The 16,556-nt window shown below is 40.6% G+C and overlaps 1 protein-coding gene across 1 annotated transcript in view; it reads left to right on the top strand.

Moving 5' to 3' along the window:
• The window catches only part of lrrc75a (leucine rich repeat containing 75A), a 53,711-nt gene that overhangs the window by 21,846 nt on the left and 15,309 nt on the right, over positions 1-16,556 (top strand). The window contains exon 3 of the mRNA XM_073492213.1: positions 7,320-7,432. Within this exon, the coding sequence (XP_073348314.1) occupies positions 7,320-7,432 (113 nt within the window). The remainder of the gene's footprint in view (positions 1-7,319; positions 7,433-16,556) is intronic.

Genomic DNA, 16,556 nt, shown 5'->3' with positions numbered 1-16,556 from the left:
TAATGGTTACCCTAGTGACATGCGGCCTCCTATTTCTTTTGAGTAGCCTATAAATTTAACAGGAGGCCCATTCTTACATAATGCACCTTTAAGGATGGGACCACTGATGAGGCGTTTCAGGCACTCCAGGAGCAGTGTTTTCTGTGGGAGAGAGGGGCTCCTGTTGGCACGGATTTTGGGCTTTTTAACTATCAAGAATTTCTATAGACAGTAGAATCTATTGAACACACTAATCCAAAACTGGCAACACCGGTCATTTGCATTGGTTTTCAGACAACAGTGAGATTCTCTCAGATCACACCCATTTCCTGTGTAACACTGTGCAGCAACAGGTGCCACCAACAAATATCTGCCCACTCATCCAAATGTCTACCTACAACATACAGTGAATCCCAAGCTGTTCACGTAACAGTATCTTTTTTTTTTTTACTTCTCATTATGTCACATGAATATGAATATATGAAATATGAATATGTTCCCCTGTTCAACAGCTGAATTTAATACCTAACGTAGTAGTTGGTACAGTTGTCAGTAGTAAATTATGAAGAAGTTACTATTTTCTACATACTGAGCAGCGATTTCAGGGCACACATGGCCATCTACATCATAAAGTCTTGCTTTATGCTGACAATCTCCTGTTGTACATCTCCAATCCCGTCTCTTGTATGCCACATGTAACATCGGTATTAGAACAATTTGGCTAAAAAATGAACTTCAGAAAAGTAAAATTTTCCCCATTAATTTCCCATCTGCGACTCAAATCACTCCTCAACCACAAGCAAGGTGTGTGTGTGTGTGTGTGTGTGTGTGTGTGTAAGTGTAATAAGGAATACTGCAAAGTTATTGTTTACTCAAAAATCACTACAGCTTTGGTGCCAGACACAGACACCTACACAGACATCAAGCACACACACACACGTACACATTAAATAAAATTAAATAATTTTTTTTCTGGGTTTGAACATTGTTTGGAACATTTGGAACAATGTACATACACAACTTGACCTAACATCTTTATATATAAAAGGTCTCATCATTTTTAGACACTTGTTACATCTTTAATTTGGTTGGTCTAAAGGTATTGCTTGCAAACAAAAGAAAACTCCACTGAAATAACTTAAAATAAAAAATCCCAACATGTCTAATCTTTAATAGTAGAATATGATGCTAGACCTAGAATTCCCACAAAAATACAGCGGACATCAGTGTCCATCATATCTTTTGCCTCCCTAGAGCACATGGTTCAGCCAGGTCTTCCTTTGCACCTCTTGACTACTGAAACGAGCAATATAAGATTGAATTATCCAGACAATTATGCTGCAGAATTGAGGAACCATTTAGCAGTAATTTACCAGAGCATGCAGTGAAAAATAGGACTAAAGTAATGGATCCATTTGTTCTGTGCAAACTAACTTTATCAGCAGGCTAGCCTGAGGGGAAGGAATACAGATGAAGCAGACAGATAAATAAAAGAGAGAGAGATGGAGAGAGAGGAAAGGTCATCGGTTCCATGGAGACAGGAAAGATTCATAGATGTGTTCTGTATCAATAATGTAATGAGAGAGAGAGAGAGGAGAGGAGGAATAAATGAAAAAGTAGAAGCAAGGTGAGAGAGTGGTCACGAGAGACAAAATGAAAAGAAGGGGATGCGAGAGTGAGAGCAGGATGCAGTGAAATGTAGAAAAAGGCTACAGTGAAGCCATAAGGCTCCAGCCAGCTGCTGTTCTCATCGACCTGAGCTCCCCCTTTCACTTCAGCACAATTCAATTCATGCAGCTTTACTGACATGATGAGACGTCTCGACTGTTGGTACAAAACACAACATCAATATGTCTCAACCAAGACAACAGATAAACAATTTAAATAGCAATTTAAGTCTGAAACATTGTCTAAAAATTTAAATGTTGTTAAAATATCACTTAGAGATTGATCCTAATATTAACTTGAAAACCTTGCATCTCTAAAATGTCAATATTTCTGCAACTAGGACATTGTATTTTTAGCTAGACATCCATGCATATTTGAGTTTATCCAATATCTTCTTAGGAGTTAGAGGACTTTCTCCACCCTAAAAGAGAAACTGGACCTGTGAAACAACAGGAAGAGATTTTGGGATCACTAGACACTGCATTAGGATAAGAAATGAAATACAAGGAATTAGTCAGTCAGTGCAAATAAAAAACAAAAACCTTTTAGGCAGCACGGTGGCACAGTGGTTAGCTGTTGCCTCACAGCAAAAAGGCCCACGGTTCGAGACCTGCCATTATTCTGGCAGGTCTGTAGAGAAGGGTTTGTTACCCTGCTGAGCAGAGTTTGTATGTTCTCCCCTGAGCCTGTGGAAACTGGTTCTCCAGCTTCCTCCCACAGTCCAAAACATGAAAGTAAGGTTAATCTGTCTCTCTAAGTTGTGTAAATGTGAATATCTCTATATGTCAGCCCCTGTGATGAACTGGCATCCCTACTACTTGCCCAATGTCAGCTGGGATCGACTCCAACTTCCCCGTAAAGGAGAAGCGGTCACAGATAATGGATGATGAAATGTTTGTTACATCTGGTTTTCTGCTATTTTACAAGTCATGTTAAGTCACTGCTGGTGGTCATATACAAATAATAAAAGCTTTAAATATCAAAATTACATAGAACTTTTGTTGTGAAGAATTTATAGGAAATTAAATGTGCATTTTACCGAACTAGTGGAGCTTTGTTATGAGCTATTCTTCAATAATACAGTGTTTATAGCCATTTCTCTGACTACTAGTCACAGCCATGGATCAGCCCGCTGCTTTAAATGTCTTCTCCCTAAGACACGTGCTCTGCAGACACACCTTGAAGCAGGTAGCCCTGCTGTAATGGAGATACAAATGCAAAATTCCTGGGCCAATGTGCCAAGTCAAACCGAGTCAAGCAAAGCTAGCACATGTGGAAATGCCCTATTAGTTAACCAGCTGCATCTCTATCACTGCTCTGTTTGACAATCAGTCCAGACTGGATCACAGTTTAAACCGGAGTTTAAAGTTTTGGTGCAGCAGAATTTAATTTAATCTAGGTTTAGAGTAAAAACTAAACTGAGGTGTAAACAGGGGTTTAACTTGAACCATGATTTAGTCTTTCTTGGTGCAATCCAGTCTAAAACTACTTGGTTAGGTTTAGGAAAACATGGTTCTTTGGGACCCAAAGTCACCACACCATCAGAAGATAAATACATCAAAAGCAACTTTATCAAAAACAAAGAATTAAAAAATACCTATAATAATGAAGAAATAAATAATGCAAGACTCCAATCAGCAAAATACCTTTCAAAATAAGGCTGTATTGTAGCGGTCTCAGAGGACGTGTAGAAGTTTCTACACCGCTTCTCAGGAGGTTAAACAAGGCCAAACACTTGAGGTGGGCTAAGACATACCAGAATTTCACAGTGGATAACTGGAAAAAGTCATGTTTACTTTGAATCCAAGTTTGAAATGTGTGGCAGTGACAGAAGATTGTGTGTAAGGAGACGAACAGGAGAGAGAATGATATCAGTGTTTCAAACCCACAGTGAAAATGGTGGTGGGCAGTATTCAAGTGTGGGCTATTTTAACCTCCTCTGGAGTTGGACACCTGCACATAATTGACTTCACCCTGATGAAGGAGAGGTACCACTCCATTCTTCAGAGACATGCTACATCCTCTGGTTTGTATCTTTGTGGAGAAGGGTTCATACTGCAGCAGGATAATGAGCCCAAATAGACCTCAAAGCTTTGCAAGAACTACTTGAAGACCAAAGAAGACCAAGGGGTCCTTACTGTCATGGACTTTCCTTCACAGTCACCTGACCTCAACCCCATTGAACATTTATGGGGACACTTGAAGAGTGAGAAAGCCAGGCAGTATGTGACACAGATCACAAGAAGCTTTGTGGAAAACTGTCAAATCAAGTGACTGACATTCTTCACATCACCTGTCAGGGTCCTGAATGCTATTTGAGTCACACTAGTTTCCTATTAGGTCATGGTTTAATGACTTATCTTTGAACAAGCTGTTTCAGGTTGTTTAGTTCTTTGTATGTTAACACCCCCGTTGGAGCCACAGAAGGTAATCATGTCAAGAGTGGTCTTGTATGAACTACAGGTGTCTCAGGTTGTGTTCATTTATAAAAACAGACCACAAGCAGGTGTTTCATGCCTTCAGCCAGAACATTTCTTATTGATTGGTTGATGCATCCACTTGCAAGTGTTTTAATAAAGAAAAGTACTACTGTCTCCTGTGGTCAGTCCTCTGTTTTCCAGAAATGACCACAACACTGCCATCAAAGCAAAAGGGGGGCACACCAAATACTAAGATATTCTGAAACTCATGAACATTTTTCAAAGATTCAACCTTTCGATAAAAATATTAAGATGGTATTGACTAGTGGCCTTAGACTTTTGGACTGTACTGTATACACATATAGAAGGAACAAAAGAGTTACAATTAGCACAGCAGAGTACTGAAACAAGAAAAGTCGAAGTATGAAAAATTATGAAGTGTCATTTTACACAAATACAAAATGTCCTCAACTGTGTTTGTGCAAGATTTGACAGATTTAACAGATACATGAACAAGAACATCCTCATAGTTTCTCCATGGAAATCATTATTGCATAATTTAATTAGAAAAATTAGAAATTCATTTGGCAGTCAATCAAGTGGAAGAACTCTTTGTCTGCTACCTCCTGGGCATCATTTCATTCACTATCACAATGGCTGTCTTCTAGAAAATTGTTATTCGGCTGTACTTTCCAACTTCTGCCCTTCAGTATTTTACCAAGAGAGACCAAAACAACGCAGTGCGATATCTCACAGTTTAGGGAACACTGAACCTCTCTGTTGATATCACTTCTTCCCCTCACCATCTGTTTTAGACTGGATACTGGGGACCTGCAAACCTGACTCACCACCTGAATAAATACATTTCAATATGGGTGGAAGCCTCACACACACACACACAAATACAGTTATGGTACAGTGGAGGGTTGCGGTGACATTGAAGCTAGGGGCAGAGCTACATTCTCAGCTACACTTCAGTGAGTGCAGTGGCTGTTACATTACTTGAGGAGAACTGTTAACCCTAACCCAACCAAACTGGAAATTAAGCATCATTTTTTATAGCTATGCCTGAAAGCTAGCTCTTTAGGTCTATTTCCCTAAGAGAGCAGGGAAGATGTTTACTGCTGTACGGCCCCTGCAGAGGGTGGGACCTGGGCCCCCCTGTGGTTACTCTGCTTGAATTTGAGGCAGATGGCTAGAGATGGAGCGGTGCATTAGTAACTCATTAGCTGTTGTCTTAAATTGCCTCTAAATGAGTTGCCGAGGTGAATAATGTCACTGTGGGATAGTTGTATACGTGCTTTGTAACCTGACATTTGTCATTTCAGTGTATGAATGTGTAAGTGAATGTAATGTAGCACACTGGTCGGCAAATAGAGAGCAATTATGGACACAGCCAATCAATACACCATGTAGGCTTCAATACTCAATCCTTACAATGTATGTATGTGTGTGTATGTGTTCTGTCCTGTCAGAAACTTGACGTTGACAGAAGGTGTGTTTGTCAGTTCTTTGCTCCAGTGGTGCTCAAATACATTAATTATATCCTTGTGTCTTTCTGCTGTCTGTTGCTGCTGTAACACTTCACTGCTCCCTCTCATTTTGAGATAATGTTGTGTCCAAAATGACATTTCTCCTTTTTTCCTCTCCTCTATGTATCTGTTGACTGTAAAGCCTTTGACTGACAGCGTCAAAATCATGCCACAAAAGCCCTTTTCAAACAGAGATTCTGCATTATCTCCGCAAAGAAGGCTTGCCTTTACGCTTTCTTTGTTTGTTCACACAGAACCAAGCAGCGCAGGCATTGCGAAACTAAAAGAGGCATGACGGTACACATCATGATGTTGAGAGCCGTGCGTTTTTATTTAACATGTTTCCCCTGGTGTCCACCTGTTAATCTAAACATGTATCCGCCGACTGTTTATAATCATATGGATGCTGTTATAATGTGTTGTGACTGAGAACCTGACCCACCATGCATCGTGGAAAGTGACAAAGTTACATTTTTTGCTCTAAATTACATCATTACATTATCGCCATCAGTAAAGAGAGGACTCTGTCTGACTCTCACTCGCGTGGAGGGGTGCTGTTTTCTGGGGGAAAGGTCACTGAAGTCTCTGTGAGGAGGGCTGACTGTCGCGGTGATTTTTTTCAATAAAAGTTGCCAGAGACAACAATAGTATATAATAGTTGAAGGAGACACAGCCATGGTGTTAAAGTGTTTTTGCTCTGAATCCTATCACATAATCACCACCATTCAACTGTGGGAGCCACCTGGCTCTGCTGCCAGCGACAGATGGTCAGAAATGTGACGAAGAGTTGGTAGGACAGACAGGATGACAGACACTTTTCCACGTATGGATGTGGTCTTTCTTTCCTCATATAAGTTGCCAAAGACACTACCAGTTACCACTTTACTGTTGTTTGGTCCTGTAATGTTGCTTTGTGGGTTGAAATGTGGGACATTTCTCTTTTATTTGATGAGTGATCTGTTTAGTTATCAGACTGTGAACACCGTCAGTCGACACACTCCTGATCCGAGCATCAGAGCTGCTGCAAAACTGTCCCCCCGCTCTGCATCTGTAACTTTCACACAGACGGCGAGGTGTAGTATCGGCGCATGAAGGAATGGTGTTATGGTGTGAGATAATGTAAAACCAACAAGTGAGTCATCTGATTTAGATATACATATGATAGAGCGGGGAAGTGAGCTCCAATCATGACCAAGAGGTCACTCAAGAGGCATGCTGTGACGCATTTATTGTCAGGTGTGAATTGAAAGGCTTAAAGCTGTTCACTTGTGGTTGGATGGTCAAACCAAATGTGAACTGCAGAGTGGCTGTGACAGAAATATTTTGAAATTAAAATGTTATGGAATAAAAAATAAAGTCCCATAAAACTGCTTATGAGACTGAAAATAAGAATGGTTATTATTTCATAATGAGTTAAGATTTTGTAATTCCTGAATTTATTTTACAAATATTTTTCCATTTATATTTTTTATACAATTTATTCACGTGATTACTTATTTCATAACTATTTATTGATCTGTTCAATGTTGATGGACATCAGGCGGGGCTCCACAGTGAGAGAAAATATTGTGCTTTTGTAAATGAATGTACTTTTAAACAGGCAGAAATGACTTCTTAACTTTACATAATCATGAATCCCCCCCAGTGAAAAACCACCATATGGTTTCTCTTTGTAACTGAGCTAATAGTCTGTCTGTCTCTATCTCTTGTCATCATACAGGAGGGGGACTCTCTCGGAGCGATGGAGAAGGTTTGTCGTCAGCTGACCTACCATCTCAGCCCGCACTCTCGGTGGAGGAGACAGGGCCTGCTCAAGAGGAAACCTCAGGCCTGGTGAGTGTGTGTGTGTGTGTGTGTGTGTGTGTTTGTGTTTGTGTTTGTGTGTGTGTGTGTGTGTGTGTGTGTCTGACTATGGTACAGTATGTGCCTCTCAGTGTGTCACCAGTGTGTCATCATCTGCTGCTCCTTTGGACGCCATGGAAAAATCCACTGATGTCTCTGTCTCTTTATTTTCTCACCCTCTCACGGACACAGTTGGAGTCGACTCCCGACTCAGTTTTTTCTGTCCCACCTTCTGTGTCTCCCTTTGCCTTTTTGTTCAGTCGTGATTATCAAAATATGTGTGCGTGTCATTATTGCCTGAATTGCATTTTTATTTGTATTATTTTGGGATTTCAGTGTGACTTTCAAGAACAGTCGCACAGATAAATGTTGCTTGATGAGTCTGTGAGTGCGCAGTTGTTTAATTTTTATTCACTTTGCATTGCTGTAGTTAGCTTTCTCTCCACTCTTCCTCTTTGCATCTACATTGTAGAAACCTCATTTGAAGGCCTGCAGCCAAATGTAAATGGAGACTTAGATTGGATTTGATAAATATACAGCAGTGTGTTACAATATGCAAATCAATCATGAAAAGAAACCTTAAATAATCCCTGTGTTTCTCCAGCTCAAGTTAAATATTTAACATATACAAAACACTGCATACAACTTGAAGTCAAGATGAAACAGTGTTTTGAAAGTGTCTCCCGGCTTAAAGGTTCAGTGTGTAGGATTTAAGGGGAATGTAATGTAATATAATATTTATTTTTATGTTTTTATTAGTCTATCATCACCTGAAAAGATTGATAGTATTTTTGTTATCTTAGAATGTACCTTTTATATCTACAGAGGGAACAGGTCCTCTTTGACAGAGTTTGCCATTCAGCACTGCCATATTGCTGCAGTAGCCCAGAAAGGACAAACCAAACACTGACTGTATTTGTAATCCATGTTTTTGGAAGTAGTGAAGGGTGAGGTGAGGGGTGTTTGCTTGTTTGCAATCTGAAATCTCACCACCAAATGACTAGAATCACTAGACTTAATGAAATGTATTGTATTTCCTGGAATCAGGAATCACTGTGGGAAAACAGTGGAATTTGATTTTTATGCTCTGATGGTGCATGGTATTTAATGGCATTGTATAATTGAGTTAATATGTACTGTATTATCACATGGAACATTAGCATGGTGATTATGTCACAGAACAGGTGGAACTGGAGAATCTATTTGTTTAGAGAAATAAAAGGGGAACTACACTGATTTTACTCCAAAGTGTGTTTTCAGGTGAAGAAAGTGTTATAGAGCCTTTTGTGGCTCCAGAGGGAGCTGTGGACAGTGGACTAATTGCCTCAAGTGATGTCACTTGCATCAGCATTGGTTGTTTGACATTAACAAGAGGCATTGTCACATTATGGCTTTATAGGTGTCCCAATATTTAACTTTCATAAAGTTTTTTGCTTCATTAGTCTGGTTTATTAACATGTATTTGCACACAGAGGGAAAGTGAAGAAAGTATTTGTGATGATGACATGTATTGTCTGTGCAATCATTTGGCTTGCACAGCGAGTGTGTCTCTGAGCCGCCTGCTCTTCTCTGTCTGTCTGTCTGTCCGTTCATCCATCCGTCCGTCCGTCCGTCCGTCCGTCTGTCCGTCTGTCTGTCGGTTCGTTTGTGTGACACACTAAAGGTAGAGATAGTGCCAAAGAACGCACACACGCCAGCACAGTTGAACTGGCCATCAGACATGGTCAGTCTTGTGCCAACGGAGCAACCCCCTGCCCCGCAAGCCAAGATGTGAATAAAGGGAGTAACAGCATTTTGTTTTTCCACTTCAAGCACTGCACATACACCAGATTATTATTATCATCATTCCTCCTCCTGGCACAGACATGGAGATGAGGCTTTATTTTTTTTACAATGACCTGACTACAATGAGACGGGCGTTAGCAGAATGTGTTTGAGTTCATTTACCAACATGTCCATGTCAATGCTGAAACAATATATCGTACAGCCCTAGATGCTACAGAACCTAAGTCAAGTGCAGACATGCTATAAAATGCATCCTGGTGGGAGCAGATGGTAGAAAAAGAAATTGTAGCAGGATACATTTGGAGAATCAGTAGGAAATGAAAATCTCTCCTCCTCAGGTGTTAGCATGAACTCCAGGTGTCACCTCCTCCATGAGGCAGTCTGTGTGAGTGTTGAGAGAGAAAAATAAGATTGGATCCCTGCAGTCTGTTTGGGCGTTTTTCAGTGCTTTCACAGTCAATAGAAATGATGGGCTGCTTTTGTTTGATCACACAGTGAGCTCAAACAGTTGCTGTTAAAGCAGTGTGTCACCTATATTGAAATGAAATGATCGCTGTGGGTGAAAATAAGTTTGGTAATTATCTTAAGTAATTCTGGACTGTTGGGTTGGATTTAATCAACGCTGCGCTGCAGTCGGTACTTCAGACTGCTGTGAACTCCAGTGATTTGCCAGAGTAGAGACAGGCCACATCAGGGCAAGACAATAGATTGAATCATCTTTTTGCATGGAACAAACACCATTAATGCCCTCCACACACACACAAACACACACACACAAACACAAACAGTCATCTCCATGCTGATTACTTCAGTCCCATTGGAAACAACAAGAAGGATGAAAATGTTTCTGTATGGCTGAAAAACTGTTGAGAAACTCTAAAGACATCATTCACTGACAATTTTGTGGGTTCTTGTGGCCCCTGCAGTCCCAAGTGTGGTTATGTTTTGGTCAATAACTTCTGAACACGAATTACCTCAACATTATTTTCTGATGGATTCTTTTAAATCAGATTTTTCTAAAGCCCTGTTCTTGAGGAGAGGTGGGCTCTTTTCAGGCTTACCTGCCCTGGTCAGAGATTTTAATTGCATATGTAGGTAATTTTTCACCCCCATCCAAGTAATAATTACAGCCATAATGACCTAACGTAATATATTTGTGAACTGTTTTTGTTTTTTAAATCATCAATGAAGCAGCATCCTTGTATTTTGGCAAATTGACCAAAAGAGTCATGCTACAAAGTGGATTTGATTGACACAGCTTTCTATAATTACCAAAATTGGTCATTCAATTTGTTGTATGTATGTTTGATCCAGCAGATTCTGTCACATTTTCAGAAGACCTATAATAAATTAATTATTGAACCAAACTTCATGAATGTTTTTTGTGACAAAGTAGTCTGATTTCTACTCATCACAGAAACATGAGAGCTGCCGAAATAATTGAAACTGAAATCTGCCATGATATACATGTTCTTAACAAGTATGTACAAAACACTTTAAGCATGGCCAACAGGGGGTGCAAATTTTAGAAAAAAATGCATGGACAGTAGCATAACTGAATATAACATATGGTATTCAACAGACATGTAAAATGGATGGGTAAGAACAAATATTTTTGGTGTCAAAGACTTGAAATCTTAACTAATTTGAGATTTGATATCATTTTAATGAGTGATGTGGTAAATTGCTTCAAGTGATGTCATTTCTCCAGCCGGCTGTTGGCGGGTGAGCGATATCGTGGGTAATGTAGGCGTCAGGTTTTGATAAGGAGGAGGAATACCCAGAGTTAAAAACCAGATATTTCTGATCTCTGATTTCAAAAACTGTCCATCTTGAGTCTAACATTGTCATAGGATTGCAGCGATACATCACTGAAGTACTCTTTTAATGTTGGTGTCAGTTTAGGTGGATGTGGTGACCAGTTTGAATGTAGAGGTGGGCAGTAGTGAAGTACAAATACTTTGTCACTGTACTTGAGAAGACTTTTACGAGCTACATTTTCACACAAATATCTGTACCTTCAACTACTTTCACTTGATTAAAGAAGTTGAATCAGTACTTCTACTTTTACCAGAGGCTTTTTTTTAAACACATGTACTTCTACTTGAGTAAAGAATGTGTACTTCTGACACCTCTGGTTAAATGTCAGTCACTTTAAACAGACAAAAGCTTGTTGCTCAAAATCAAGTGACATAATCACTGCTAGTGCCGGGGACAGACACTATTTTTCAGGTGGACGTGTGACAAACAGTCGACAGACAGGGTGACAGCGACATTCTGCATTTTTTATTTGATTTGCCAAAGATGCTACCACATTACTGTTGTTTGGTCTTGTAATGTTGCTTTGTGGGTTGAAGTGTGAAATTTCTCTTTTATATTGAGCGTCTTTTATTTTGAGTGATATCCAGTGAAGAAGGTGAAGTGAAGGCTGCAGGGAAGGAGGAGAAGTTGGGTCTGATTATGATGAAGAGGGAGGAGGTGTTGCGTCGATCTTCCAGTCGGCCTTTGTTAGTGTGGGGTCCTGCATATCTTTCTCAGTCTTGTTCAGACTTTGTTGAGTCAGGACACAAAGGTCTAGCAGGCCTCTGGCCTGAAAGTTCTTTTCTCCAAGCATGCTTGAGTTACCAGCATACCAAGTATCACAGAGATTGAATAAACACGTTATCACATATTAAGAAATGTGTGATAAACATTTTAATTCAGGTTTAAAATGTCATGAGTGACAACTAATAAGCATTACATACATCCATGTATTGATACACTGAGATATTTGACGGGCACAATGAAATGAAACAGAATTCAAATCAACACACTGTCCAGTGATTGTTCCTTCCTCTCTTGGATGAGGAGGACTGTAGTGTGAGTTAGCAGACAGGCATGTAGATTAACATCTACGCAGGCCACGGCACCCTGGAGGTCCGAGTAGTTCACATGTCTTTGTGAACTCTGGGCCATGTCTGACCATGTGAAATTGGTGACAGCTCAGTATCAGTATCAGACAGGTTGGTGCTCCATCCTGCGATAAACTGTCTTGTCATTTGGTCTTTGATTCTTTGATGTACTCAAGATGATGTCCTGGTGTGTTTGGAGACATTTTATGACTCTCAGGGGGCTGTCCTGAAGACATCGGGCTGACTGAGAGGTTTACCAGTCCAATCCAAATGTGCATGTGGTTAATAATCCTACAATTGTGCACCATGAGAACTGACAGTACATCTCACAGTTCCTGCTTTCATGTGTGTTTGGGATCATCTCCCATGCGTGACATCCTCTTTGGCTTGACAGTATCTTCATCAGGCCAACATTGTAACATTATTCAGTATTTAATATATTCTCCCACAATGACTTAATCTCCACTAAATGTTAAACACAGCTTTACTGAGCTGCCAACATCATGACTCAGATATTGGACTCATATCTGTTTGTCGAAAAATAAAGATTAAGATGGACAAACAGCAATGGAGAGATGACTAAATACTTTGCCTACCTACTATAATGAAAACAACTCATTTTCCTGTCTTAGGCCTACAATTTGTTCATCAGCAGTGAAATATGAGCTCAAGCAGCAGAAGTCAAACAAGTTGGTGATCTTCCAGAAGACAAAGTGCTGTCTTCTATAAAAAGAAAACAGTATTTTGGGGTGGAAGCATTAAAGAAGCCCTCTGTTTGCTCTCACACTTCCAGATTCAGGCCTTACATCACTGACAGTGTATTGGACAGAGACGTGGGGGCTGATCAGACCCAGCTGAGCCTGGCAGCTATGCCTCTGGACCTGACTTTACAGCTGAGATCACTCTGATCAAAATTAGAAAAAATACACTTTAAAAGTGAAAAATTGTTTCTGTTAAGGGAAGAGCAGCATTTAAATAATGTAAATCAACTGGGAGGCAATTTGTCATTGTCTATTCAAGAAGACCAATTGAGATGGTGAATCATTGAAACAAAGCAAGATTAACAAGGCTTACTGTTCATTGTTCTGCTGCTAAACAACAGCTCCTTTCAGTGTGCTCAACAAGTCCACTGAGTGGTCAGAAATGACGCAGCTGCACAGCTGAATGTGTGTAGCAGCCAGCAGACCTGGGCCCTCTTTGCTTTACAACCTAAGTGTGGGCCCCCTGCAGAGAAAACTCTGAAGACAAGAAACACTCAAGAGGACTTGAGGAAAAACCAGAATTATCCTCAAATATCACCATTAGATGATCAGAGTCATCTAAGTTAGTCATGGCCAAGTTACAACCAGATACTTTACCATGTTATATGTTATATGTATAACTTGGATCTTAGTAGTTTCTGCCAACCCAGTCACCAGAATAAATGTTAGCTAAGTATATGTCTGCAAAACCACAGATACGTTACACTGAAAGTTTCTATGGGCTCTATCTTTTGCTCGGTGCAAAGCAGTGCAGTGCAAGTGTCATTGCTAGTTTCAGACTGACGCAGTTGTCATTTTCATGCCCAGTACTTGCGCCCACCTGTGTGCGTTGGTCTTAAAGTGAGGTGTGATCAGGCGCACTGATGGTGGATTGCTATCTTGATGCAGCAGGAAGCGACAGCGCCATAGACCAACAAAAAGCTGTGAAATGGCCGGGCACAGGGTCCAGCAGCCACATCCCTTTCCCACAGCAAAGACGAGTGCCACTGTTTAATATTTATCAGGTCCTGGAGCACCTGGCTCTTAAAGGGAATGGGACACGACACTCGGATTGATTTGATTTATGATCCGCCCAAAACTGTCCCACCTTTGATTCCGTAACTTCTTGACAACTACATCACCATGTCACACATTCGCATAATTTATGCCTATATTCACGGTAGACGCTAAGCTGGAAGCTGAAAACACAACAGAACAGACTGAAGATAAGGTGAGCAGTGCTGGCTCAGGTGTGTGTTTGTGAGCTGACCAATCAGAGCAGGCTGAGTATTCAGGGGCGGGGCCTTAAAGAGACAGGAGCTAAAACAGAGTGTTTCAGACAGAGGGGGAATACAGTGGAGAGTATGAGAAAACTGATGTGTTTTTGAGCAGAAGGTAAAGGTCAGAATCATTGTATTAGTCTGTATTGGGTACAGTTTGCCACCCTATGTTTTCTTTAAATTATGCAAAGTGAAGTGAAACACAGATAAGACATGTACAATCCCATTCTGCTTCACAACATGTTGACCCCAATATGAAATAATTGCCCTCCACTACTGAAGGTAGTGAATCTGTCTGACTGTCTGTGTGTGTGTGTGTGTGTGTGTGTGTGTGTGTGTGTGTGTGTGTGTGTGTGTGTGTGTGTGTGTATGCCCCCCACCCCCCACATGTATTTACCAAATGGCCCCATTTTTATGATGTTGGAAGAGAAATAATGAGGTCTCGTTGAGGATTGGCTTGACCACGGCATTGTTTGCCATGGAAACTGCCTGCTCACACACACATACGCACAAATGATCATTCTCTACCTACCTGTGTTTTGTGCTTTCTGTCTCTGCACATGCCAGCCTGTCGGTGCATGTGCCACCTGCTGACTGGGTGTCTGTGGCCGCTGCACTGACAGATTTATTGGCTGCCTGTGCTCTGACAGCCAGCAGAGAGAGAGAAGATGAGCGTTGACTCTAGATGTCCGTGCCTCTCTCTTCGTCTCACCAGCAGGCACATAAGGCAGGGAGGATATCAGCCCTAATATACATTTAAATTTTAGTGTCTACGTGGGAGGGAAGGACATGAAGAACTAAACAGCCAGAACAACTATTGACCACTGTTCTGATATTCGGCAATTATTGGAAATGTAGAGCTGCTGGTTTCTAATCATTCTCCTGCCTTTAGGAAGACATCAATTTTCCATCTTGTACCCTTTCACACTCGATCAGTGCTGCTTTTGTTGCAAATCTTTCACAAGTATTTATTTACATCAATCAGCTCCTGGAGAGAGCTCTGACTGTAGAGGAAGTTTGGTGTCTTTAGTTTTGGTTGATGAGGCAGTAGAAGCTTTACAAAGAATCTCTTATCCAACCCTTCCAATAAAAGAACACACTTAAACCTGCTACAGCCACATGTTCATCGCCCCACGTGGTGTTAAAGCTGCACTTGAACACACTGCAAAGACTTCAGCTGACGGCCAACTAGCTCATACAATCTGTGCTGAGGCGCTGACCCTCATCCCAACCGCTCCACACTCGGCTGTAAACCCTCCAGTGCCTGCTGGAGGTCAGAGACTGAAGAAGCCAGCAGAACCACTTCATCCACAAAAAAGCAGAGACAAAATTCTGAGGTTCCCGAGCCAACATTCACCTCGCAACGGCTGTACCTTGAGATCCTGTCCATGAATCTCACAGACAGGATTGGGGACAAGGGACCATCCAACCATGCAGCATTAGAAATTATAAAACACACAGAATTTTGTTTTTTAATGTGGATGGATGGATGGATGTATCATCATGGATCATTCAATCACTTAAAGAGCTTAATTACTGTCCTTTAACATTTGTTTTCTAAGAAATTACATACAATAAATGTAAATTGTATTTCCCTTTGTATCTTTGTTTCATTTGTTTCAATTCAATTAATTTAATTCACATCTTCTTTTAAAGCCCTTACTATTTCTGTTTCCTGGTAAGGTTTAGACCACTGCAACATTTTCTAATGTCACTATCCAGTGTTGCATTGCAAATATCTAGATGTCAACTTTTCTGTTTGATATGTGCAGCACAACAGGCAGGACCACAGCTCTGGTTTCCTTTTTATTTTCTCAATCGTCCCTTTCATCTTCATCTCGCGCCTTCATTTTTCCTCTGCTAGTGCTATCAGAGTAAGCTCCTCCTTATGTCTATAATTTCCCAGTTGACTGTGTCGTGTGGTGTTGACATGCTGCTCAGTGTGAGTCCGTATATCTCTCTTACTTGGTATCCACAGAGCAAGTAGACCTGTTGTGCATGAAAGAGACAGCTTTTTATTTTATCAATAATATTCATTCACAGTTTTTGTCTCTGCAATGTTTTCAGTTTCTCTTATTTCTCCTCACTTGAATTCACTGCAAAAACATATGACGTCTGTTTTGACTTTGAGTAGCCCCAAAGCTCGTTTTGTCAAAATTAGATCGTTAACGTCAGTCCTGAAATATTAATGCAGAAAATAATGCAATGAGTAAGATAATGAAGTTTCAAAAACGTATCTGAGCTCTTTGATTCCTTTTCTTCCTCTCCCTTTTTCTCATTTCAATCCAAATCTTTTCTCACTTTTCCATGACTCACCCTCTGCATCATTCTCTCTGACCGTCATTCTAGCTCCCAAATTGTACGCTTCTGTCTTCTCTCACTGAACAGCATCGTTACCCTGAGGCTGTTGCTGGTTTTA

The sequence above is a fragment of the Pagrus major genome, chromosome 2, assembly GCF_040436345.1.
Source record: "Pagrus major chromosome 2, Pma_NU_1.0".
NCBI lineage: Eukaryota > Metazoa > Chordata > Actinopteri > Spariformes > Sparidae > Pagrus > Pagrus major.
Note: the sequence above shows the minus strand (reverse complement) of the source record. Positions and strands in the feature narration are given on the sequence as shown.